This window comes from Canis lupus, chromosome 32, assembly GCF_048164855.1.
Source record: "Canis lupus baileyi chromosome 32, mCanLup2.hap1, whole genome shotgun sequence".
Classification (NCBI taxonomy): Eukaryota; Metazoa; Chordata; class Mammalia; order Carnivora; family Canidae; genus Canis; species Canis lupus.
Genome location: NC_132869.1, coordinates 21,675,121 through 21,700,089, shown reverse-complemented (window position 1 = coordinate 21,700,089; position 24,969 = coordinate 21,675,121). Strand labels below are relative to the sequence as shown.

At 35.5% G+C, this 24,969-nt stretch overlaps 1 protein-coding gene across 9 annotated transcripts in view; it reads left to right on the top strand.

Moving 5' to 3' along the window:
- The window catches only part of ATOSA (atos homolog A), a 121,556-nt gene that overhangs the window by 38,334 nt on the left and 58,253 nt on the right, over window positions 1-24,969 (top strand). Inside the window, exon 1 of one of the 9 annotated variants that reach the window (XM_072808560.1) lies at window positions 20,911-21,076. The exons of the other annotated variants lie outside the window; for them this stretch is intronic. Coding sequence (XP_072664661.1) covers window positions 21,040-21,076 — 37 coding nt within the window. The 5' untranslated portion in view covers window positions 20,911-21,039. Of the gene's footprint in view, window positions 1-20,910; window positions 21,077-24,969 lie in introns of those variants that run through there. 9 annotated transcript variants of the gene reach the window in all.

Sequence of the window (24,969 nt, the reverse complement as noted above, 5' to 3'; positions counted from 1 at the left end):
ACCCACTGAATTGATTTCTTGACTGAAGTTGGAAAGGCACAGTGACGGGCAATACTTAGCTAGATGACAGTAATATCTCATTTTTTTCTACATTGGTGATTAAGAAACAATGAATTTTCTGTATAATTAAAACTTTACTTTTTAAGTGCCAAAAATATATTTTTCAATTTTATGATGTTATGTGGATAGACCTCTAAAATCTAGAAATGCCCTGCAGAGGTATTTAAATTTATGAACTTTTTTTTTTTTTTTTTTGGTAAGATCTGATTATAAATTCTTATGCTGTCAACAGTCTTTGTTGTTAAAATGTTTATTCTTCCATCCTTTTAATTTAAATGCTTTTAGTCTCTGGGCTAGAGAACTTACTCAGTAACCACACTTAACACTGAGTTCTCTATAAAATAAGAGTAAATAGGAGGAGAACCCTTTAGATTTCTTTCAGAACTCTGAGTAAAGTATGTGAATTCCACTGTAGAGAGAAACTCTGAGATATTTGCTTAACGGGGTACAGCTATGTTTCCAGAGTTTATTCTAAATAAGCAGCTGGTTGGCTAGTTTAAAAAGTCTGGTTTAAGTGAGGAACCATAAAAATAACGGGTTTAATTATTTGCCCTGTCCTTTTATCCATGCTCCACGTTCTTCTTGGAGGTGGAGTTTGTTTTTCAGTTACCTATGATCTTTCTTGTATAAATCACACCAGTAATATATACCTAAGATTTCTAGTTTTGACTTCTTAAAAGTGGAATAAGACTTTGCAGAGCAATCTGAGGATGGTATCTTTTACATTTTAAAAACATTTTACAATTATTTGTTAAATTTCACACAATTTTATGTGTCTTATGTACACAGAAGCCAACAGTGAATTTGTTTTGGAAGGAGAGGTAAATATATGTGCTCATCAACTGTGTTCTTTCCAAGGCATTTAGCAGTTTTCACAGAAATAATTTTTTTGTACTCATTTCATTGGTTTATATGATATTTATTTATTTATTTATTTATTTATTTATTTATTTAGGTTTATATGATATTTAAATGAATTAATTATAAATAGGGTGGCATAAACAACTTTTGAGAACAAACACCTGAGTCTAAACATGCAACTCCTAGTAGAAATAGAAATGTGCAGACAACTAGAAAGTACCTTATTCGCTGCTGTTGTCTTCTAGTTTGCTTTGTTGGAGGCTGTGGAAAGCACTCGAGGATCTTGCTGACTGATGAGGGGGAAGTCAGGAGAGCTCCTACTGTACTTTCAGATAATTAAGATGTTATTAGGTAGGACAATGGCTACATTTCACAGTAGTTAATAGTATTTTACCATAGTCTGAGGTTAAAAAAAAAAATAGTGGGGGAGGAGCAGGCAGTGAGAATCTTAAATAGGCCCCAGGCCAAGCAGCCCAGCACCAAGCCCCACCGGGGGCTGAATCTCACAACCCTGAGCTGAAATCAAGAGTCAGATGTTTAACAGACTGAGCCACCCGGGTCTGTTAAAATTAAAAAAAAAAATTTATTTTCACATAGTTACATAACATTACTTGGGCAATGCAGCCAAAGATGAGTCTTTGATGTTATCATGAGCACAGGCTTTGGGATCAGACCTATGTTTGTATCCTTGTTCCATTACTTGCTAGCTAGGTAATCTTCATCAAATTACTTAATCCCGGAGAGTCCCAGGTTCTGTGTACAATGGGAATAATTCTAATTTCTCATAGTTGTTAGAATGAAATATGACAGCGGTTAGCACATAGTAGGTTTTAAATCAATGGTACCTTTTATCCTGTTAAGACATTTTAGATGCCTGATGGTTGGCCAGTTAGAAAGTAATGTTCAACAGAGGAAAGGAAATTATCATGTATAATAACCTCATACTCTTTTGTTTGGCATTCATAGTTCAGTCTGTTAAGGCTCAAGCACGTTTCATTGGCTCTTAATATATAGTCATCTGATAAAATATAAAAGCTATGAAAGGATGCTTTACATAATATGTATAATTTCTTTATACTATCATTTATTAGCTTAAAATGTAAGTGGTGGAATGAGTGGACTAATCTTTCTGGGAATAGATTTTTAAAAATCTATTAAATGCATTAACTGTTGACCAGAGCTGGGCAGCTGGGAGGTTCAACAATGTTAGTCTATCTTATACCTAAGGATGCAAAGTTTGGACCTGGTCCCAGATAGATATTGAATGCCCGGTATAAGAAGTCTGAAGTGTGGCTTTTGCATGGAAACAATGGCAATGTTTTATGTTTTTAACATTTAATAATTATTTGTGTTATAAATGTGTGGTATTTCTGAAGTATTTCTAAATTTATGGTATTGTATGAAAACCTAAGTAGAATAAAAATCTCTTTAATTTAAAAGATAAATGTCAGCTTGCAATGCTTTATGCTTTGGTTAGAAACAAATGTCTTTTTCATCAGACATTTCTAAGAATGTTATCTGAGCTTATCCAACAGTTACAAAAGACTAAGGTTTATAAAATCTAGTAAATCATCAATAAATTAATAAGCATGTCTTTCAATTTATATTTGAATGCATAGTATAGCATTTATGATTCTTAAATAAACACTAGTGTAAAACCTGTTCCACAAAATACCAATTAAATATTTTTTATTTTATTTTATTTTTTTTGATTAAATGTTTTTTAAAGTTAAAACTGAGAGGAGTACTGTCTTAGTTTTTTCCTATTATAATAGATGAATATTTGTGTCTCCTCCCCCCACCAAATTCATGTGTTGAAATCCTAACACCATGAAGTGATGATGGTTGGAGGTGGAGCCTTTGAAAGGTGATTAGGTCATGAGGGTGGGGACCTAATGAATAGCATTAGTGCCCTTATAAAAGTGGCCCAAGAAAGCTCTTCCACCATCTGAAGTTACAGTGAAAAGAGAGGCATCAATGAGGATGCCAGCTCTCACCAGACTCTGAATCTGCTGGTGCCTTGTGGTTCTCCCAGGCTCCAGAACTGTGAGAAATAAGTTTCTGTTGTTTATAAGCCACTTACTTTATAGTATTTTGTTACAGCCTAATGAACTAAGAGACTCCCCTCTTCTCCTTTTTATTGTATTATAAATTGCACTTTAGAGTTAGTTAGCAGTTTATGAATTTACCTAGGGTTTAAGGCAACCCTGTTAACCTCAGGCAATTGCTTCCTAGGCAACTGAAATAGGAGGAAAGACGTGGTAAGACCTAGAAAAAAAAGTAGCAAGGGAATTAGTTGCCTTGTTTATTTGCTTAAAATAATTCATTGTTAGCCAGAAATGACATGTCTGAGGAAAAGAAATGTTGACTAGGGGGTCCCTGGGTGGCTCAGCGGTTTGGCGCCTGCCTTTGGCCCAGGGCGCGATCCTGGAGTCCCGGGATCGAGTCCCACGTCAGGCTCCTGCTTCTCCCTCCTCCTGTGTCTCTGCCTCTCTCTCTCTCTCTCTGTCTATGATAAATAAATAAATAAATCTTAAAAAAAAAAAAAAAAAGAAATGTTGACTAGATTAAGTAGAGCAGCCTTTTATTAAATTCCCAAGTGGAGGTGGTGGTGGTAATATTAGTAATAACCGCTAACTGTTGTGTATACTATGTGCCAGGCACTGTTTCAAGTAGTTTACATGTATAATTCATTTAATCTTCACAGTTGCTCAGGAAAGTAGATGCTTTTGTCACCACCATTTTATAAATCAATGAAACTGAGTCAGAGAGAGATTTGGTAAGTTACCCAAGGTTACACAGCTAACAAGAGGGCTTGCCAGCTTTGAAGCAGGCTCAAGTATATACTCTTAATCCTCTGACTGGTAGCAGTGAGTAATGTTAAATTATTATAAGATACTGGGACCAAACTGGCCTCCAGAAAACACTAAATCTGGTTAAGCATTGTGATCTCGGAAAACTTACCTTCTTTGCCTCACTCTCTTCATCTTTACAATGGGGAAGTAGTAGTACCTTGCTTAGGGTTATTTTTAGTATTAAATAACTGTATTTAAGGTGCTTAGAACTGTGGCTGGTACATAGTAAACATTCAAACCTGAACTGCTTTTGTTATTATGAGACATACTTTAAAAAGTCAGTTATTTAGAGAAAGATGGGGAGGACAAAAGAAAGGAGTTAATTCAACTGCACATATACTTACTGTGATTTCAAGTCAGAAGTTACGGTTGGTCTATCATCCATTTACACTTTTGGGTCTTGATACGTCAGTAGCTATTAAATAATTGCTAGCTTGATAGAACTTCTGAAATTAGATACTACCAGGATTGATATAGCCATTCCCTGTCTGTTTTTGCTAGTCATCTAATAAAAAGGAAATGATTCAGTGGATGGAACACTGTCATTTCTTTGAAGCATGAGAAAAAAAAATTGGAAGGTATACTTGAGAGGCTAAGGTGTGTATAGGGAGCATGACTTAAAAGGTGATTTCCTTTTGAAAAAGTGAAGAAACCCATGCAAACTGAGCATGCTACATTGTAAGTAAGTATAGAAAAAAAGGATTAAATGAAGAAAATTTTACATATTTACTTTTTTTTCTCTTTTCAGTCTAGTATCTAGTTATGGGAATGTTTTTTTCCCATTTGAGGCTGAGGATATTAAAAACACTGAGGTAATATTAAAAAACCGCGGTAATATCAAACTTAGAATTCTAACTTAATATTGATCTTTTTTTTTGTAGTGTAAAAGCAGAATTATTGTACCTGGAAACAGTACTTCTTTTTCAGTATGTAAACCAAAGTCAATTTGTCAATAGTTAATTCTGTCTTTGCTCAAATGGATGAAAAATCAGAATAGTTCATTCATCTTATCAGATTTTTCATAATAAACTGAAACAGTATAGACTGGGTCACAATGCCAGTATTAAGTCAAAATATTAGACAACAATTGATGTGTAATACTAATGATACTTTGCTATAATATAAGTTGAGGGTTTTTTTTTTCATATTTTCCTTTTCATATTAAAGATACTCCTCCCATAAAATTGTAATAAGGCCTTTTGCATTTTTTTCTCCTTGTTCACCGTGCCCAGCCCTACAGGTTACCTTGTAGGTTTTTGACTACCTTTCAGGGCCTTATATGGACTATTCCTTCTGCCTAAAAAGCTTTTTGCTACATGCATCAAATTGATGGCTCCTTGTCATCCTTCTGATCTTGGCTTAAATGTCACTTTTCACAGAGGCTTTCTCTGACTACTCTATCTAAAGTGTTCAATTAATGTTAGCTGCTATTATATTTATTGAATTAGATGTCCTTTGTTGTCCTTTTTTTCCCCCTCAAGTTTTTATTTAAATTCTAGTTAACATATAGTGTAATGTTGGTTTCAGGAATAGAATTTAGCGATCCATTACTTATAGTATAACACCCAGTGCTCATCATAACAAGTACCCTCCTTAAGAGACGTTATTTTTTTTTTTAAGATTTTATTTATTCATGAGAGAGAGAGGGGGTAGAGACTTAGGCAGAGGGAGAAGCAGGCCCTATACAGGGAGCCCAGTGCCGGATTCAATCCCAGAACTGCAGGATCACGCCCTGAGCCAAAGGCAGGCACTCAACTGCTGAGCCACCCAGGCGTCCCAAGAGGTGTTATACTTAAAAACAACTTCAGGTTAAAGTTCTATATCATATTTGGTGTACTTGATGAAAGGATACTGACGCATAAAACTCTTAATCATTTCATGAGAGAATTGGATGTAGGATTTCTTTAAACTTCCTACATTGCTTGCTCTATAATTTATACCTATTTTATTTATTTTATTTTTTTATTTTATTTTATTTATTTTATTTTATTTTATTTTTTATTATTTTATTTTATTTTATTTTATTTTTTTATTTTATTTTATTATTTTATTTTATTTTATTTTTTTAATTCATGAGAGAGGCGGATACACAGGCAGAGGGAGAAGCAGGCTCCATGCAGGGAACCTGACATGGGACTCGATCCCAGGTCTCCAGGATCACGCCCTGGGCTGAAGGCGGCGCCAAACCGTTGAGCCACCTGGGCTGCCCCTATACCTAATTTTTAAAAAATTTAAACCCACAGAAAGGTTGAATCATACAATTAATCAAATACCTTCTCATAGGTTAATTATCAACACTTTACCACCTTCGTTTTATCTTTCAATAGGTAAGTGGGTGGATTAGATAGGTAGACACGGGGGGTTTTCATTTTTATTTTTTGTTTTTATAATTTGAGAGTGAGTTGCAGACATGACACTTCAACCCTGAGTACTTCAACATAGAACTGACTAGTATCAGTATGTGAAAGCTGACTATGTACATTTCTTCCCATTTCTGTATCAATTTAGTTGCTTGTAATCCTCATTAGTGGCCATTTACAACATGGAAATTGGCAATACTACAAACCAGGTTTTTTTTCCCCTCTCCAGAGCCAGTTGTTAGACATTTGCCATCACACCACTGCATGTACCTCCTAAAAGTAAGAACATTCTTCCACATACCTGCTGTACATTTATCATACTCAAGAAATCAAACACTGGCATAATGCTAATATCTAATATACAGTTTAGATTCACATTTCCCAAGTTGTCCCAATATAGTCTTCAGTCAAATTGCTTTCTATTACAGAAAAGAAGTTAAACCCTGATGTTGAACAACATTTAGAAAGGTTTTAGAGCATATCATGAGAATATGTAAAGGTAGAAGTGCACAGAAGTACTGCTGTTTGGGGAAAAAAAAATCAGGTCATGTATATAGGACAATTAAGATATTAGCAGATTTTTTTTTCCTTATTTAGCTTTAAACAAAAAGTTACTTGGACAAAATAGATTTAAGAGAATAATGAGTATTGATGAAATTCCAAGATTTTTTCTGATTGAAAATAATTATTTGAATTGAGAGGAATTATGTTTTTACTCTAAAGCCTCAGGCTACCTCTCTGATCTCATTTTTTTTTTTTTAGTATTCTAATATCCCTGTAGTCTTGGCACATTGGTCTTTTTCTTCAGTCACCACAAGCATATTGACATTGTGGGGCCTTTACATTTGCTGTCCCCTTATGAAATACAAGTCTCATGACCCTGTCCTTTATTCCATTTGACTTTGTGCTCAGTTGTCATCTCCTCAAAGAAGCCTTCCCAACCATCCTATGAAAAGCACAGCTCTTTTATTTTTTCTGTACACTGCATTACTCTTCTTCATATCGCTGCTTGACTGGATGTTCTGTATTTATTTATTTATTTACTTTTTTGTTTTTCTCCCTAGTAGGAATGTAAGCTTCATGAAGGTAGGGACTTAATGATGTTTATTCACTGCTGTGTTTCCCCATATGTGGACTGATGCTTGACATTTAGTAGCTGCTCAATAAATACTTATTATTAAGTGTTGCATGAATTTTAGTATCTTTGTGATATACCATAAAAGTCTTCTTTTTTTTTTTTTTAAGATTTTTATTTATTTACTCATGAGAGACACAGAGAGAGAGAGAGAGAGAGAGGCAGAGACACAGGCAGAGGGAGAAGCAGGCTTCTTGCAAGGAACCCGATGCGGAACTCCATCCCGGCTCCCAGGATTATGCCCTGAGCTGAAGGCAGACGCTCAACTGCTGAGCCACCCAGGCGTCCCCATAAAAGTGTTTATCACTGGAAAATTTTATTCATTTTTTCCCCCTGGAACTTGTTAGTTTTGTAACTCTACGGATTAATTTTCCAGTATCAGCTTTTGTTTCTAATTGGGAATATTTATATCCACTTCTCAAAGTTACTAGAGAATCAAATGAAATAACTATATAAACATAAGACACTTGATAATTGACTGGTAAAAATGCATACCATCAGACTTTGTAGGAAATAATGAATTTCAGCTGGAGTGATTAATTTCATGGCACAGATCCATCAGAGGCAACAGCTGTGTTGAGCCTTAAAAGACATAAGACAGTTATGTTTGGGATAAATAGGTGGGAGTTTGAGATAGGTGGAAGAGATTTAGGCAGGGAGGACTGGAAGAGAGGACAATCTGAGCAATTAAGATGTTTAAGGGATAGCAGGTAGACTAACATGAATTGTAGGGCTTACTTACAAATGAGGAAAATTAGGGTTTTGAATGTCACACTAAGGGGTTCGAGCTTCATTCGCTTGATAGAGGGGCACCATTAAGTAGTTTGGTCTGATTGAAGAGAACTTTTTGGAAGAATAATTTGGCAGTATATTTCTTTTTTTTTTTTAAGTTTTATTTATTTAACCTCTATATACCCCATATGGGGCTCAAACTCACAACCCTGAGGTTAAGAGTCCTCTGACTGAGCCAGCCAGGTGCCCTTGAGAGTATATTTGTATTATTTAATTTCATTGTAAGCAAGCAAAGAATTACTATTGAGTATCTGGCAGTCTTAAATCAGTTTTTAGCTCTCAAAGTTATATTATGACCTGGTATTCTAAAAATTACCTGACACTCATCTCTACTGTTGGCTAATTTTTTCTTTTTCCTTTGCCACCATTCTTTGTAATATATGAGGGATTAGTTTTCCCTTATATGAAAATTCTTGGGAGTATTAACATGTACATAATATTACAATGTCATAGCTATTGTTTTATGATCCTCTTTTGTCAGAATAGTTAAACTACATTATTTTAAAGCAGCTCTGTGTTATAACAAATAGGAGAAAAACAGGATAAATTTGGAAATTTTTCTCTCATTTCAGACATTTGCTGGCAGAAACGTCATAAACTCTGGGATTAGAGGCCTTTGTACCTTCCAACCACATGTGAACTATGGGAGTAAGGAGATCCCCCTCCCCCCCAATACTGAATAAGCTTTCCTACCTGTGTTAAGGAGGGAATGGATATGTCTCCTCCCCGCTACCCAACAAAATAAACATTTTTACACCAAAGCTTCAAGGAAAAAAATTTTTTTTGGCCATAGGAGGGATTTGTTCAATGTATTACTAGTAGAAAGCACAAAGCAGGAAATCTTAGATCCCGTCATTCATAACTCCTTCAAAATTGTCTGAAATGTGTGTTCTTAAGTTAGAAAACTCATTTAGAAGTTGGGATAAGGAATATACCTATGCCTTTGAGGAAGTGTATTCAAATCTGAGTAATTATTTTGTCCATTAAATGCTGGTCCTGGAGGCATAGTTCTACAGTCCAGTATATAACAACTGTGACCTGTGCTTTTTCTTTTAGCTTCTGTTACAGAGTTCAGGTATCTGCCAGGGAACTCTGAATAGCGAACAGTGAAAAAAAATCCTCAGGTTACACAGTGGTACAGATTAAATTCCATTACCAAGAGCTCAGGACACTAAAATCCTTTTGTTATTCTGAAATTACTTTGAAAATCATGCTGTTGCTAGAAATCAGAGTTGGAAAGGTCATTACAAAGTGTGAGTCTCTTTCATTTTTACAGTAGGAAAACAAGACCCAGAGAAAAAGAAGTAACCTATCCAACTATGAAAGTAAAACTCAGATTTCCTGCTAGTCAGTCTAGTGTGTCTGTACTTCTACCTTTAGCAAGAGCACAACTGCCTCTAGGTTCTGCACCAGAAATGACATAATGATCAATCAGCCTTCTTCAAGGAACTTGGAAGAAACAAAGACTAGGTGATTATATATTAACATTATTCTCCAAATAGAATAGAAGAAAGTCAACGGTAATAGACTCAAAGTGAAAGACCTTTCATCCTTGAAATGGGATGGTAAAAAGAATATAATGAAATTAGAAATTAGAGATAATGTCAAATTTAAACATGAATTAGCAGTATAAGCTTATTATTTAGAAATACAGAGAAAAATCTGTCTTTAATTTTATCATATGAAAAACAGGGCTAGCTATAGTACTTAAAGGGCTATCATAGTGATTAAATGAAGTAATCCATGTAAAGTGCTTAGAATAGTATTTGATTATGAAGAAATGGTAAAATGTTACTTATTAATGTATTAACATTTCTTCAAAAATAAGTACAGTTTTTAGAAAGATGTATTTACTTATTTGAGAGAGAGGATAGTGTGAGGTAGGTAGGGGCTAGGGTGGGTAGAATCATCAAACAGACTCTGCACTGAGTGCAGAGCTCAACTCAGCGCTCGATTTCAACCACCCTGAGATCAGGACCTGAGCCGAAACCAAGAGTCAGATGCTTAACTCACTGAGCCACCCAAGCACCCTAATAGGTATATATTGTAAATGTTCTACAAAGGAACCTACAAGGGCTAAGAGGGTGACTAACCAAGGGCCGGGAAAAGTATCTTTGGTTAGGATGATTAAATAAATAAGGCCTCTTGGAAAGTAAGGCAAGGATGTGAAAGAGGCAATTATGTAAGGATTGAGGGAAAGAACATTCTAGGCCAGAGGAGTAGTATGTGCAACGATCTTGAATTTAGAAAGAACCTGGCATGCTTTAGGAGCTGAAAGAACATATACCTTAATTTTTTTAAAAAGATTTTATTCATTTATTCATGAAAGACACAGAGAGAGAGAGAGAGAGAGAGAGAGAGGCAGGGACATAGGCAGAGGGAGAAGCAGGCTTCATGCAAGGAACCCAATGTGGGACTCGATCCCAGGACTCCAGGATCACGCCCTGGGCTGAAGGCAGGCACCAAACCACTGAGCCACCCAGGGATCCCCCATATACCATAATTTGTATTTCCTTCATTTGCTTATTTTAGATAATCTCCTTTACTAGAATATTTGTTCTCCAAGGGTTGGGACATATCTGACTTCTTCCCTCACACCTGTGACAGTAGTTGGTAGGGAGTTGACATTTATCAGACACTTGAAAAAACATTTAAGTGCCTATTGTATGCTTAATCACCATCAGTGCCTTGTGATGAGGACTGGATTTTCCTTTCTCCTTTCAGACAGAAGTGTGGTAGGATGCAGTGAATTGTACATAGTTGACTTTTTTTTTAAAGAGCATTTGAATAACTGAAGTATAAATTATTTCAAATATAAAATATAAATTTTATATTTTGAAATAGTTTCAGGGAATAAAAACATTTTTATTTAAAGTAATTTGAAAAATCAAGTAATTTGAGTTAACCATTTTACCACGAAATTCATATTTTTCTGGTGGATCAGATGAAAATGCTCTCTGGGATGGTCCTGGTTTATACCTGTTACCTCTGTCTAATCCTATTTCACAATTGTCTTCTTTCACTCTAAATGTGTCATTGTTTATACAAAGAATTTTATGGTCACCCTAATTACTAGCCATTTTGGTGTTCTACTAGCACACTCTGTAACTCCTATTTCTTTCTGTATTAAAATAGCTTAAGTATAGCTTGAGGTAGATCATTTGCCCCAGCTGTGTTCTGTAGAATATTACATATAATATTTTATAATTTGTGTGGACTCTTGTTTAAATCAAGGAATTAACAACATGGAATGCTCACTTGGATTTAGTACAAAACACTTGAACTTTGTTTCAGAAATGCTTGATTTCTGAGATGTTTTTATCAAAATCACATATTTTGACAAAATGTTTTTATTCAAAGTCATCTGAATTCTTAAGAAAAATGCCTTCTGTGATAAATTAACGATTATATAACATTGGTAAAATAACATCATTTTTAGAATTTATTGTTAAATATAGTAAAACTTTATAGACATTTGGATCCTTTTCCTTCTCTGAAAGAAATATGCATTGAATGCTGTGCTGGAAATGCAATGATGAGTAAGAACTAACTTGGCCTCTGGAAAGGCCTCTGGTTGTGGTCTTTTCTGACTTTTTTCCTGAGTCAACAGACAGATCAAGACTGGAGGGTTAGTTACCCAGTGCTGTGTTGAAAGAGGCTTAGGTGGGGGAGTAGGGGACGTGGCCCAGAGGATACCTGCACAGATCTGTAGAGCCCCTACATCCCACTACCCTCTCTTATTTGTAGTGATCTCAAATTTGGTTTGAATATAGAGTGTGTGTTTGTGTGTGTGTGTGTGTGTGTGTGTGTGTGTGTTAGATATTTGTTTTAGAGAATGTGGAATGGAAATTTATTTCTCAGTAATTGCAAGTTTTAGTTGAAGTGCTCAGTTCATGAGGCCTTCTTGATTTTGCCCCCTAGTCAGTGTAATAACTAAAACCTTCCTTGTCCAAAAGGTTAGAAACTATTGAGGCAGTCAATGATAAGTACTTTTCACCAGCTTTCTGGGTGACATCATTGTATTAACTAAAATAATGTTGAAAATTAACAGCTTTGAAAGATTGATTGTGGGCAGCCTTGGTGGCCCACCGGTTTAGCACCGCCTTCAGCCCAGCACCTGTTCCTGGGGTCCTGGGATCCAGTCCCACGTCAGGCTCCCTGCATGGAGCCTGCTTCTCCCTCTGCCTGTGTCTCTGCCTCTCTCTCTCTCTCTCTCTCTCTCTCTGTGTCTGTCATGAATAAATAAATAAAATCTTAAAAAAAAAAAAAAAAGATTGTAGCATTTAAATGAGGGAAAAAAACAACTGTCTACCTCTCCACAAAAAGCTATACACAATAAATTACAGAATTTGTACATTCTGAATCTTTAAATATCTCTAAGCATTTGTGTCTCTGGTAGTGTAGTGTCATTTCCTAGTAAAGAAGGATTTATAGAACTGGCAGCACGTGAGGTGTATGAGTTTTGATTGTAAATCTCCAGCAACTACTTCTTTTTAAAACTCTATTTAGTAAAATGAAAATATCAGCCTTTATTTTATTTTATTTTATTTTATTTTATTTTATTTTATTTTATTTATTTTATTTTTTATTTTATTTTATTTTATTTTATTTTATTTATTTTTTTATTTTATTTTATTTTATTTTATTTATTTTATTTTATTTTATTTTATTTTATTTTTGAAGGATTTTATTATTCATTCATGAGAGACACAGAGAGGCAGAGACATAGGCAGAGGGAAAGGCAGGCTTCCCGTGAGGAACCTGGTGTGGGACTTGATCCCAGGACCCCAGGATCACGACCTGAGCCAAAGACAAACGCTCAACCTCTGAGCCACCTAGGTGCCCCTCAAACTTAATATCAGCCTTTAATGTGTACTTCCAAAGTCCATGTTGGTTGAATGTGATAAGGTTGAACCAAATACCTTTTGGGACATGGCAGGGGATTGTGGTAATTGAGAGAGAGTATCACATGGAGAAGTGGCTTTAACATTTTTTTATCAACCCACTGTTACAGACCGAGTGTTGGGATGGCTGCTCCAACCTAACACTCTGTCCCCCTAAACAGAAGTCATTATTTAGTCTTGTTCTGTGGTAGTAGCTGATATTTTGTTTTTCTCATTTTATTTAAAAAGAAAATGATAGTTCCAATCCTTTAAATTAATTTGACAGCACTTTTAATCCTATGGATTGTTTTCACATTTAGAAGAACTAGAAAGACTTGGATTCAGGTTCTGATTTTGTCACCTGCTCCGTATAACCTTGATCAAATTACCTACCTTCTCTGAGCTTCAGTTTCCTCATTGGTGGAAATTGAGGTAATTTCATTTCATAGGTTTCTCATAATGACATAACCTGATTTTGTTAGAATGACACAACCTGAATAAAGTGGTTGTGCCAGGCATTTAATAAGCACATAATTAATGGCTATTTTCAATTGTTTCCAAACTTTGTAAGCTTAGGGAGTTGGAAATGATAATAATGGTGAATCCTGTTCAGAGGAAAATTAACTCAGTTTTAGATGTGTTAGCATTCGAGGTGTTAAAGGTAGCCAGAGAGTTTAGTCATATTATTTGGAAATAAGACTATATGAAATAGTCTGAAATTAGCAAATTTTTAAAAATGCAAGCAAATTTTGCAGACTTAACAATTGTCTTTCTTAAAGCTACATGAGGTTTATTTAATTCTATATAACTGTTTCACTTTACCAGCTTTCTGCTGACATTGTCCAAAATTTATAATATAGAATCTGTCATTTGTATGACTTGGCATAAGTAGTAGAGGTAAAGTACCAATGATGGGTAGTTGTGAAAAAAGAAAAACATAGGACTAGGAATGAAACCTGGCTTAGGTGATTGAACTAGGTAATCCATCAGCTGCCTTAATCTTTAAGGTTCACTTTATCTATAAAGCATTCTTATTTCACAAAGTTCGATTGTCAAAGGGACAAATGAGTGTAAGATAACATTAATTTCCATTGAGATACTTTTAGTAAAACATGGTTTTTAGCAGAATAAAAAATTCATGATTGCTCTAGATTTTAAGACTGAATTAAACATACCATTCTTTATAATATAACAGCAGGAGATTAACAGCATTTTAGAACTTGTATTTAAAGAAATAATGGGTATAGGTAAAGAGGAACCCACGTGCATCTGGGCACATGTTTTATGTAATGATGATAATCACTTATAAAGAGAATTATAGGATATTAAAGTGAATTGTTATATCTGATATTCATACTTATTAAGTCAGACTAGTATGTGTACAAGATATTATTAGACAAAGTGTTTGTCCAATAGCTTAGATTATAAATAACCCCTGTTCTAGCTCATTTTAAACAATGTAGTAGGAATGATGCCAAAAAACAGGCTAGAACATTTTCTTCTCTCCAAGATCTGAGATTTTGTAAACAAGGCTCTGCTCCTGGAGCTAATCTAGGTCATCATAACCCAAAATCTTTTGAAGGATGAGAAACTCAATTAAGTCTCTTAGGTACTTTTAATATTTTAATTTTAAGAAATGTTTTAGTTCTTAAAAACAGTATTTTTAGATTGCTGTTTGGCCACTTAGCTAATTTGTACCATTTCATAATGAATAGAAATCACTGGGTAATTATTTCGGCTATAATGGTGGCTAGAAATCTTTGTGTGAGTGGAAATTAATTAACTTATTATGGCTTAATTTATCCCAGTACTGACCTAACAGTATAACATTTTGTTTTTGAATAAAAAGTGATTTAATGAGAAAAACCATAAGTTTCCTAATTTCTAAAACTATTAACAATGTTAAATTTTAGTTATTTAGTCTTTACTGGAAATTATTGAACTGTGAAATGTGGTGTTAAATGTGGCATTACTTAAGAAGCTTGCTTCTCCCTCTGCCTGTGTCTCTGCCTCTCTCTTTCTCACTGTGTTCCTATCATAAATTAAAAAAAAAAAAAAAAAAAAAAGCAGTGTTGGGCAGCCCACGTGGCTCAACGGTTTAGCGCCACCTTCAGCCCAGGGCGTAATCCTGGACACCTGGGATCAAGTCCCGTGTCGGGCTCCCTACATGGAGCCTGCTTCTGCCTGTGTCTGTGCCTCTCTCTCTGTGTGTCTCTCATGAATAAATAAAATCTTTTAAAAAAATAGTGTCATAAATCTTTAGTAGTCAAGATTTAAATTTTATCATTTTGTTATTAATATAGTATACTATTCATTAATAGTAATTGCCCTTTATCTGTGTGTGTATGTGTGTATATATGTGCATTCTGTAGGCCTAATATTTGTATAGGGAAAGAGGAGACTTGAATTGCTTGAGAACCAAGTCCTGGGCTAGGTGATTTATAACTCTTAGAGAAATTATTATTCCCACTTTTACAGAGAAAGAAATAGACTCAGGTTACATAATTCAATTTGCACAGCTTATTAAGTAGAAAGATCTTGAACTCCTAGACTCTCTGGCTTTCCCTCATTTTGTTTTGCTGTTTTAAAGAGTCATTCCAGTAATGAGGTTGATTTTTGTGCAAGCGTGTTTACACTGCTATGCCCTAGAAGACCACCAGGGAAGGTGATATTCTATGTGTGTAGAACATTGCTGTTTTCAAAGCCATTTTTATCCTATGCTATTTGATCCTAACAACAAACCAACATTGCAGGCAAAAAGGAAAAGAAAAAAGGATTCCTAATTTAGAAATGAGCAATTTCAGAGAAGGACGTAAGATTATAAAATTGATTAGAAGTGGAGTTTAAATTAGAACCCAGATCTATGGTTCCTGGTCAGTGTTCTTTCTCCTTTTATTTTCTCTGGATGATGTATGTGATCTATGATCATGAAGTAGTGAAGTTTCACAGATTGAATCTTTTATTGCGTCTTCATGTAGTAGTGATCACACCATACCTATGGCCTAGCTTCCTGTTTAGCAGTCAAATCCTGTTTTCCTGTACTATGGGTAATGTATCAGTGACAGATCTGAGGTATAATGGGGCTGTAAGAGTACTTATTGAGTAATAAATGGAAAATGTTGAGATTTCTATAATTAAATTTTATTCTTGTATGATGCCATATTTGCCTTATGGAGATGTATATTAGAAAGGAAATGGGGCAGCCCGGTTGGCTCAGCGGTTTAGCACTGCCTTCAGCCCAGGGCATGATCCTGGAGACCCGGGATTGAGTCCCATGTCGGGCTCCCAGCATAGAGCCTGCTTCTCCCCCTGCCTGTGTCTCTGCCTCTTTCTCTGTCTCTGTGTCTCTCATGAATAAATAAATAAAATCTTAAAAAAAAAAAAGAAAGGAAAGAAAGAAAAAGAAAGGAGATGTTAAGGGAAGGATTGGTTAAGAGCATGCATGTTAGATTCAGGAAGACCTAAACTTGAATGCTGGCTTTGCCCACTTCTAGTTACTTGGGCAAGTAACAAGCCAGTTTCCTCCTCTTTGGGGATAGTAACTGCTGCTGGGTCACAGAAGATAGATATATAAAGAGACTAACACCATGCCTGAGCCATGGGCCTACCTATATAAAAACTGTTGAATCATTACCTTCTTTTATCTTTTCTAATAGTTATATATTGTTTTGTTTAGAATATATCCAAGCTAGCATGATTATCTCTGAAGTATCTTTTTTTTTTTTTTAAGATTTTACTTATTTATTCATAGAGACACAGAGAGAGAGAGAGGCAGAGAGAGAAGTAGGCTCCATGCAGAGAGCCCAACATGGGACTCGATCCAGAGTCTCCAGGATCATGCCCTGGGCTGCAGGCGGTGCTAAACCGCTGTGCCACTGGGGCTGCCCATCTCTGAAGTATCTTAAAAGCAAATTGTTCCCAATTATTTCTGCTAACGTAGGGCACAGATGATCTGAAGCATTTAATGTTTGAGATTTTTCATTTTATATTTATTTTATTTTAATTTTTTTAAAAAAGATTTATTTATTTATTTATTCATGAGAGACAGAGAGAGAGAGAGAGAGGCAGAGACACAGGCAGGCGGAGAAGCAGGGTCCATGCAGGGAGCCTGACAGGGGTCTGGATCCTGGGTCTCCAGGATCACGCCCTGGGCTGAAGGCGGTGCTAAACCTCCGAGCCACCAGGGCTGCCTGAAAGGTCTCCTTTTTAATTTATTTCCTTATATTAGGATATTATAAGTAACTTCTATTTCCTGAGCTATCTATTTGGAGAGCACAGTTATGACCATGCTATATGTGTTGCAGGGGAAAAACAGGGCTTTTCATGATTGGGGGTTTGAGAATTGAGAACCTTGGATTAACACTGAGTATAGAATTTCATATTATTCAGATTCTTAACATGTAGACTTTTGAGACCTACAAAGTAGATAACATGCCATTCTTTTACAGCATACCCATTTATAGCTTTGTGTACTAAGATAAACAAAAGCAGGGAAAAGCAGGCATTCTTCAGAATTAAGTAAAGTGCCATTTTGAAATTTATTGGAAAACTGGCAGCCCAGAAGAAACACTTAACTAATTCTCTTTGTTGGATTTTAGTTTTTAAGGTGGCATGTCTTATGTTTTATTTTATTTATTTATTTATTTATTTATTTATTTATTTATTTATTTATTTATTTATGTTTTATTCATTTATAATGACATGTTTTCAACTAAATTTAATTTTTTAAGGAGGGAGGACAGGGGGAGAGGGTAAGAATCTTAAGCAAGTTCCATACTTAGCACCGAGCCTGATGGAGGGCTCGATCTATGACCCTGAGATCATGACCTGAGCTGAAATCAATAGTCACCTACCAACTGAGCCACCCAGGTGCCCCTGACTAAATTTAATTTTTATAAGTTCTTTTTGTATGTTAATCAGTAGTTTTAGATTATAGATAGAGGCTATCATTAGCCTTTAATTAGAAAGTTTGAAGGTTATAACTGAAAGGAAATATTCCAAAATAATTTAGGTATTAAATATATCTATATTTATAGAAATTATATAATTTATAATATTTATATAATTATGTAATTTAATATATAAATTAATATAATATTTAACTTAGGTATTAAATATATTTATTTTATATATTCATTTTATGTTTTTGAGAGTGGAAGAGATCAGTTTTGAATTACAAACTTATTCATCAAAAAATTAAAAAAAATTTTTCAGGGTCCCTGGGTGGCTCCGTTAAGCGTCTGCCTTTGGCTCAGGTCATGATCTCTCATGGTTCCTGGGATCCAGCGCCACATCAGGCTTCCTGCTCCACATGGAGTCTGCTTCTCTCTCTCCCTCTCCCCATCACTCATTCTCTCTCTCTCTCTAATAAATGAATAAAATCTTTAATAAAAAATTTTTATTTCCTTTGACTCCTAGATGTATGACTTGAGTAAATAAACTCAGCGCTGATTCTCTTATTTGAACAATGCAGATAATAATACTTGTTCTGGGGGATCCCTGGGTGGCTCAGCGGTTTAGCATCTGCCTTTGGCCCAGGGCGCGATCTTGGAGTCCCAGGATTGAGTCCCACATCAGGCTTTCGGCATGGGCCTGCTTCTCCCTCCTCCTGTGTCTCTGTCTCTATGTCTATCATAAATAAATAAATCTTAAAAAAAAAAAAAACTTGTTCTGTTTACCTCCCATGATTTTGAAATCAAATCAACTATTATTTGGGATATAAATCAGATATGGTGCTAGGTAAGCAATAATGTAGACAAACTAGTACTTCTCTTTAAAGCACAGGTATTGGAGGAGAATGTCATTAAACCAGTCATTTCGCAAATAATTATTTAACTTCTATGAATTAAGTACTAAGGAGGTACAGGGAGTCTAAGACTAGTCTTAGATCAAGGAAAGCTGCCCTGGGAAAGAGAAATTTAAGCTGGCACTTATCAATTGAAGGGATTGTGGGAGACTACTCCTAGTAGAAGAGGAATAGTATTTGCAAAAACTCTCAAGTTTTGAAGAAGCTTAGGATCTTTAGTAACCAAAAGTCCAGTCTGGCAGACAGCACCTTTCAGCCTTCACAATAGACCTGTGAGTTGACTATTTTACAGATAAGAAAACAGAAGCTCAAAGTAGTTTAGTAAATCATATTGTGTATTATTGTTTATAAATGGCAGTTTCAGGTTTTTTTAATTAAATATTTTATTTATTCATGAGAAACCGAGAGAGAGAGAGAGAGAGAGAGAGAGGCGCAGAGACACAGGCAGAGGGAGAAGCAGAGAGAGAGAGAGAGAGAGAGGCTGAGACACAGGCAGAGGGAGAAGCGGGCTCCATGCAAGGAGCCCGATGTGGGACTCGATCCTGGGTCTCCAGGATCACACTCTGAGCTGAAGGCGGCGCTAAACCAATGAGCCACCCAGGCGGCCCTCAGTTTCAGGTTTTGAACCCAGGTTGGTTGGCCTGACTCCAAACTAATGTTCTCTCCACTGTGCCATTCTTCTCTGTGTCACTTACCTCACAGGCTTCTTGTGCTCCCAAACACATCTTCCCTCCTGTTATTTCTCAGAGGGCTTAGCAGCTCTCCGTCTGGCTAATTGTGGAGCCAATGATCTGATTCTTTCTTTACGGTAATAATGATGTTTAACTCTTACAGGTTCTGTACTTTGTACTCTTACTTGTATACTGTAAAACCGCAGGGATCCTAGAAGCTTTTTCAGGGGTAGGAATCTTGTGGACTGGGGCTGATTTGAAACTGCAGTGTTTGTGGCCTCTCATTTAAAAATAGCCTCATGTTGCTCATGGGGTGCCTTAATAGAGCCAAAATTTCCATCAGCCTCTGCTCCCTACCCCCAAGACACTCCAGATAAACAAAGATCCGAGTAATAAACAGTAGTGCTGCTCCTGTAGCCTCTGCCTATGCCTGCAAACCTCTGTCATACTGAAATCCTAAAGCCACTGCGAATAATGCATTTTATTGGAAAAATGTCAATAAAAAGAGTTTAATTGCCTTAAAAGCTTAAGAAACACTATCCTAGTTTATGTGATGTTCAAAGGAAATATTCCCTAAAAGGGAATTTTTCTGATCCTTTGTATCTGTTTTTCTCTTAACACTGACACTATCTCCCCCAAAACATCTTTGTAGGTTGTTGTTCTTAAAGCTTAGGAGTTAGTATAGACTGGTACATTGAAGCCTGGGATTGGAAACCTGAAGAAAATCTCCTGTGCCTTCAATATCTCCAGATAATTTTATGATAAAATAGATTAATTCAGGCTAAATGTCATTTTATGTAAAAAGATGTTTTGATGCAAATACCTAGTTAAATTTTCATTGTTCTGAGAGTTTGTTACGAAACTATTTTCCCTTTTTAGGTCTTTTTCTAATCTGTTAACCTCAATTTTCCTTACCCCTTAAAAGGCACTGTGTAAATCTGAGAGGGGCTATTTGATGCCCGATTCCATTTTAACTATCTAACAGGTTGTCCTTTTCTAGGAATTTGTGAAGTCTGTTGTAAAGTAATTCTTTGTTATAGGTAGATGGAGGTTGATGTTTTATTCTAATTGTACATTTTTAGATTTCTGTGGTTTCAGAGGGTTTCTCTTGGTAGAACCTTACTTGAAAGGTGAAATAATAAGTTGATTTCCTCTACCACCCCTTTGTCCTGTTTTCTGTGAAACACTGCCTGAAGTAAATGTTTGCCTTTTGAATTTCTCTCTTCTGAAAACATCCAGAGACACGCTTTTTAGGGGCTTCTGCTAGAATACTCCTGTCATTCTCGTTCTACTGTTCTTTCAAGTTGCCTAAACACAGCTGAGTTGGTAAGAAGAGCGAAGACAACATGATAGTGCTGCCAAGTAGACAGGAAGCTGTAGCGGACCCGGCAGGCAGGGGCGGCCGAGCACGCGCTCCGTCCAATCAGCTGTGAGGGCTGTTGCTATGTGCGCTCTTACTCTGCTGCCTTTGTGGAAAACCTTACACAGAGGGAAGCGGAATCAGCACCCACCGCTGAACATTTGTTTTAACCACTGCAGACATCTGGATCCCTCAGTTAGTGACTGTGTAGCTATTGACAGCCAGAAGGCAACTTCTTTTATACAAGGATTCCAGTATGGTTTTCAGTGGAAACAAAGGGCTTCACAGAGAAGGTGTGTAATGAAGTGTTTTTAACGGCTTTATTTTTAAACTTCCAATTTTCTGTAGCTGTTTACCAGTGGTGGGGTTTGCTTTGCATAGATTTTTTAATAAATAGGTCTAGAAAAATGATCTCACTGAAAAACCCTGAACTTAGGGAATTTTCTTTAGCTTCATATTTTCTTTGAACAGCCTTGCTTTAAAAGATTATTAAAATGCTGCTCTGAACAATGAGTAGGAAGAAAAGAAGCCAAAATACAATGATAGAGGGAAAATGTGGTAAAAATGAGAATACAGGGAAGAGAATGGGGGTTAGCCAGAAGCATTAATCGTTATTTGGGAGCAGGGGGTATTTTTTTTTTTTTTAAATGAAAGCTGTTAAAGAGAATGTATTTATAAAATAAGTTACATATTTTTAATTGATTTCATGGTTTCTGAATTTGACATTGTCAGAATTTAGCTTAGAATTTTGGCATAGTTTAAGACATTTATGTGCTATCTTTTTTATAAAGGATTTCTAAAGATGCTACTTCAGATTGTACAGTCTGTAATTATTTGATCTGTAGACTAGTTCTGTGCAGTTCAGATAAAGGATGGTAGTTTAATCTAACCGCAAAGTCAGTGTCATGTTCTATTAAATGTGCAAATGGAAAGTGGAAAAATAAAGGATATTTAAGACAGCATTACCACAAATAGTTAAGATAGTATTATAAAATTAGAGTAAGCCTCTTAAATGTAAGAATTCTATACTTGTCTGAAAACTGCAAATATAGTAAAATCTTACTAAATTGAACCTCAGTAATTAAATATTTTTTTATAATTGAACAGAATATGGGTTACAATTTGGTTTTATGGGACCTGGAAAAACCAGTTTATCCAACTGATACGGAAGTTTTAAAATATCTTTAAAGTTTTTTACATAGTCTCACGTAGAGTTTACATAATTGATTTAGCTAATGATTCTTTTAAATTAATTAAAGCAGGACAGAAGGCTAATAGCATATTGCCATTGATGAATAATTTTCTTTTGCTTATTCATTTTCACCTGGTTGTAAATGGCTTTTTAATTCACTCAGTGATTTATGTCTGATGAATAATATACATTTAAAATTAAAATTAGAGCTTTATTTCTCATTTCTATAGGGATTTGTTTTGTTCTTTTCAAGAAGTACCTGTCATTAAGTAGGCTTAGCAGGCAATGTTAGCATGATTTGAGGAGGGATATTTCTTTTCTTTGGAGAGAACTCAAAAGATATCTCATGCTTTGGTGCCCATCACTAATCATTTTTATTGATACATATATTTGTGTTAAGTTAAAGACTTCAGATAATAGATGCAAATTTATAAAATAAATTGTCCATAAACATTAATAGTATTTCACATGAACATGCTTGTTACTAAACTTTAAAATAAGACTCTGGCATTTCTTAGTTTTTTCATGTTAGGTTTAGCCAAAAAACATGAACTTGATAGGAGGTATCATAAAAAAATGTAGCATAATAGGGACACTTGGCTGGCTCAGTTAGAAGAACATGTGACTCTTGATCTCAGAGTCATGAGTTTGAGCCCCACGTTAGGTGTAGAGATTACTTAAATAAAACCTTAAGAAAAATTATATAGCAAAATAAAGGGAGCTATTCTTTGACCTTGATGGCCTCCCCAGTATAAAGAACTCATGTGCAAAAGAAGATCTGTGAGAGGACAGGGGTTGAGAGGCAGAGGATGATAGGACTCAAGTTCATTAAATATAACTCTAACCACATGGGAACCATTGTAGGTGTTTCTGTTTTCTTGAGCTATCTTTCTCATCAATCTTTAATTTTATTTTGAAATATGGAACCACAAAAACTGAAATTTTGCTTTAATTAATTTGCTATTTTTTCCTCTTGATTCTTTCTTGAGAATTAATAGACTTCCCAAGAGCAGGCTAGTTTTATTCATATGCTGCAAAAGATGAAGGAACATGATATTGGCAAGAAAGTTTAGCCTACTGGTGTGTCACATAAAAGCTTTGCCATTGTGTTGCAGGAGGAATAGTCTTGGCAGAATTTCAGGTTTTGTTCTTGGGCTGAGTACCTAAAGATGTTTTTTATACTGGAACATCTGAAAGTTCCTGTCTAGTATCAAAACCTCAGGGTAATAGTTGATGTTTATTGTCTGGTCAAATACAGTAACATTCAACTTTTTGAATTTATTATTTGACAATATAATTTTTATTGTCTTACTCTATTTCAGATCTTTATTTTTTTATTTTTATTTTTAAAATTTTTTTTTATTTATTTATGATAGTCACAGAGAGAGAGAGAGAGAGAGGCAGAGACATAGGCAGAGGGAGAAGCAGGCTCCATGCACCGGGAGCCCGACGTGGGATTCGATCCCGGGTCTCCAGGATCGCGCCCTGGGCCAAAGGCAGGCGCCAAACCGCTGCGCCACCCAGGGATCCCTATTTCAGATCTTTAAATTGGTTATACTTTTATGTACTTGTAAGGTAGAAAAATAGTTCAGTTCCTGAAAATAGTGATTTCTTTTTTCTCTTGTCCACTTACTAATATTTATCAGGTGCAATAACTGATATAACTGATTTTATTTTATTTTATTTTAAGATTTTATTTATTTATTAATGAGAGAGAGACAGACAGACAGACACACAGGCAGAGGGAGAAGCAGGTTCCGTGCAGGGAGCCCAATGTGGGACTCGATCCCAGGACTCCAGGATCACACCCCAGGCCAAAGGCAGGCGCCAAACCGCTGAGCCACCCAGGGATCCCTTGATTTTATTTTAAATAAAGTTATTTTTGTTTATTTTGGAATCACCAAGCAATAATATGTAAATAGTGTTTCATGTGCAGTTCAAAAAAATTCTGTAACTTAAAACCTCAGGAAGGGGTGAAAATCTGAGTTTTTCTTTTTTCTCCAAATCTTCTGTGAAATCTTTTTTTTTTTTTTTTTTTAATTTTTATTTATGATAGTCACAAAGAGAGAGAGGCAGAGACACAGGCAGAGGGAGAAGCAGGCTCCACGCACCGGGAGCCTGACGTGGGATTCGATCCCGGGTCTCCAGGATCATGCCCTGGGCCAAAGGCAGGCGCCAAACCGCTGCGCCACCCAGGGATCCCATCTTTTTTTTTTTAAATCATTCTTACTTTAAGTAATATTCCAAATGTTTGATTCCAATATGTGTGCTTGAATGCTATATGATACAGTTTTGTTTATTGTCCCCCCCCTTTTTTGCCTCCTTCTTGCAGATTTCATTATTTTTTCATATTCTGAATCCCAAAAAGGTTTGATGTCATATCTGAGTAGGAAGTTTAGTCATGACAACGTTTTTGTCAGGCATTTTCATTTAGCGACATGCTGTTGCATATACTCTGTTACTTTTGCAAGAATATAGTAAATCTTATTAATATTTTTGATCTTTAGATGTTGCTATATCTAAAATCAAAGATCTAGGTTTTAAAAATTTAGTCATTTGCAATATTGCTTGAGTCTGATTATATAATCCTTTGTGATGAGGCTAAGTTAAAAGTGGTAGCATGATGACCATTAATTGAGAAACTAGAGATAGCTTCTTGTTCCTTCTTTGCTAGTCTTCTCAATTTTATTCAAAGACTTCTGAACATCAAAGGATTTGAATTATAAGCTTTATGATAAACTTGTCGAAATGGCTTCGAAAAAATAAGGTTTATACGTAGTTGGGCCTGAGATTTTGCTTGAAGCTTCTTGTCATCCTGAGTATGAAAGGGAACTCCCAATCAGTTATATATGTCTCTGTTATTTAACATTTTATTGCTAAATATTGATTTCTAATTTCTTAATATTTTGAGATTTTTTGCGGAGAGGTTCAAATTTGGGGTGGCTTATCTATTCTGTGTGATTTATTTTTTAAAAGCTTTATTTATTTGTTTGC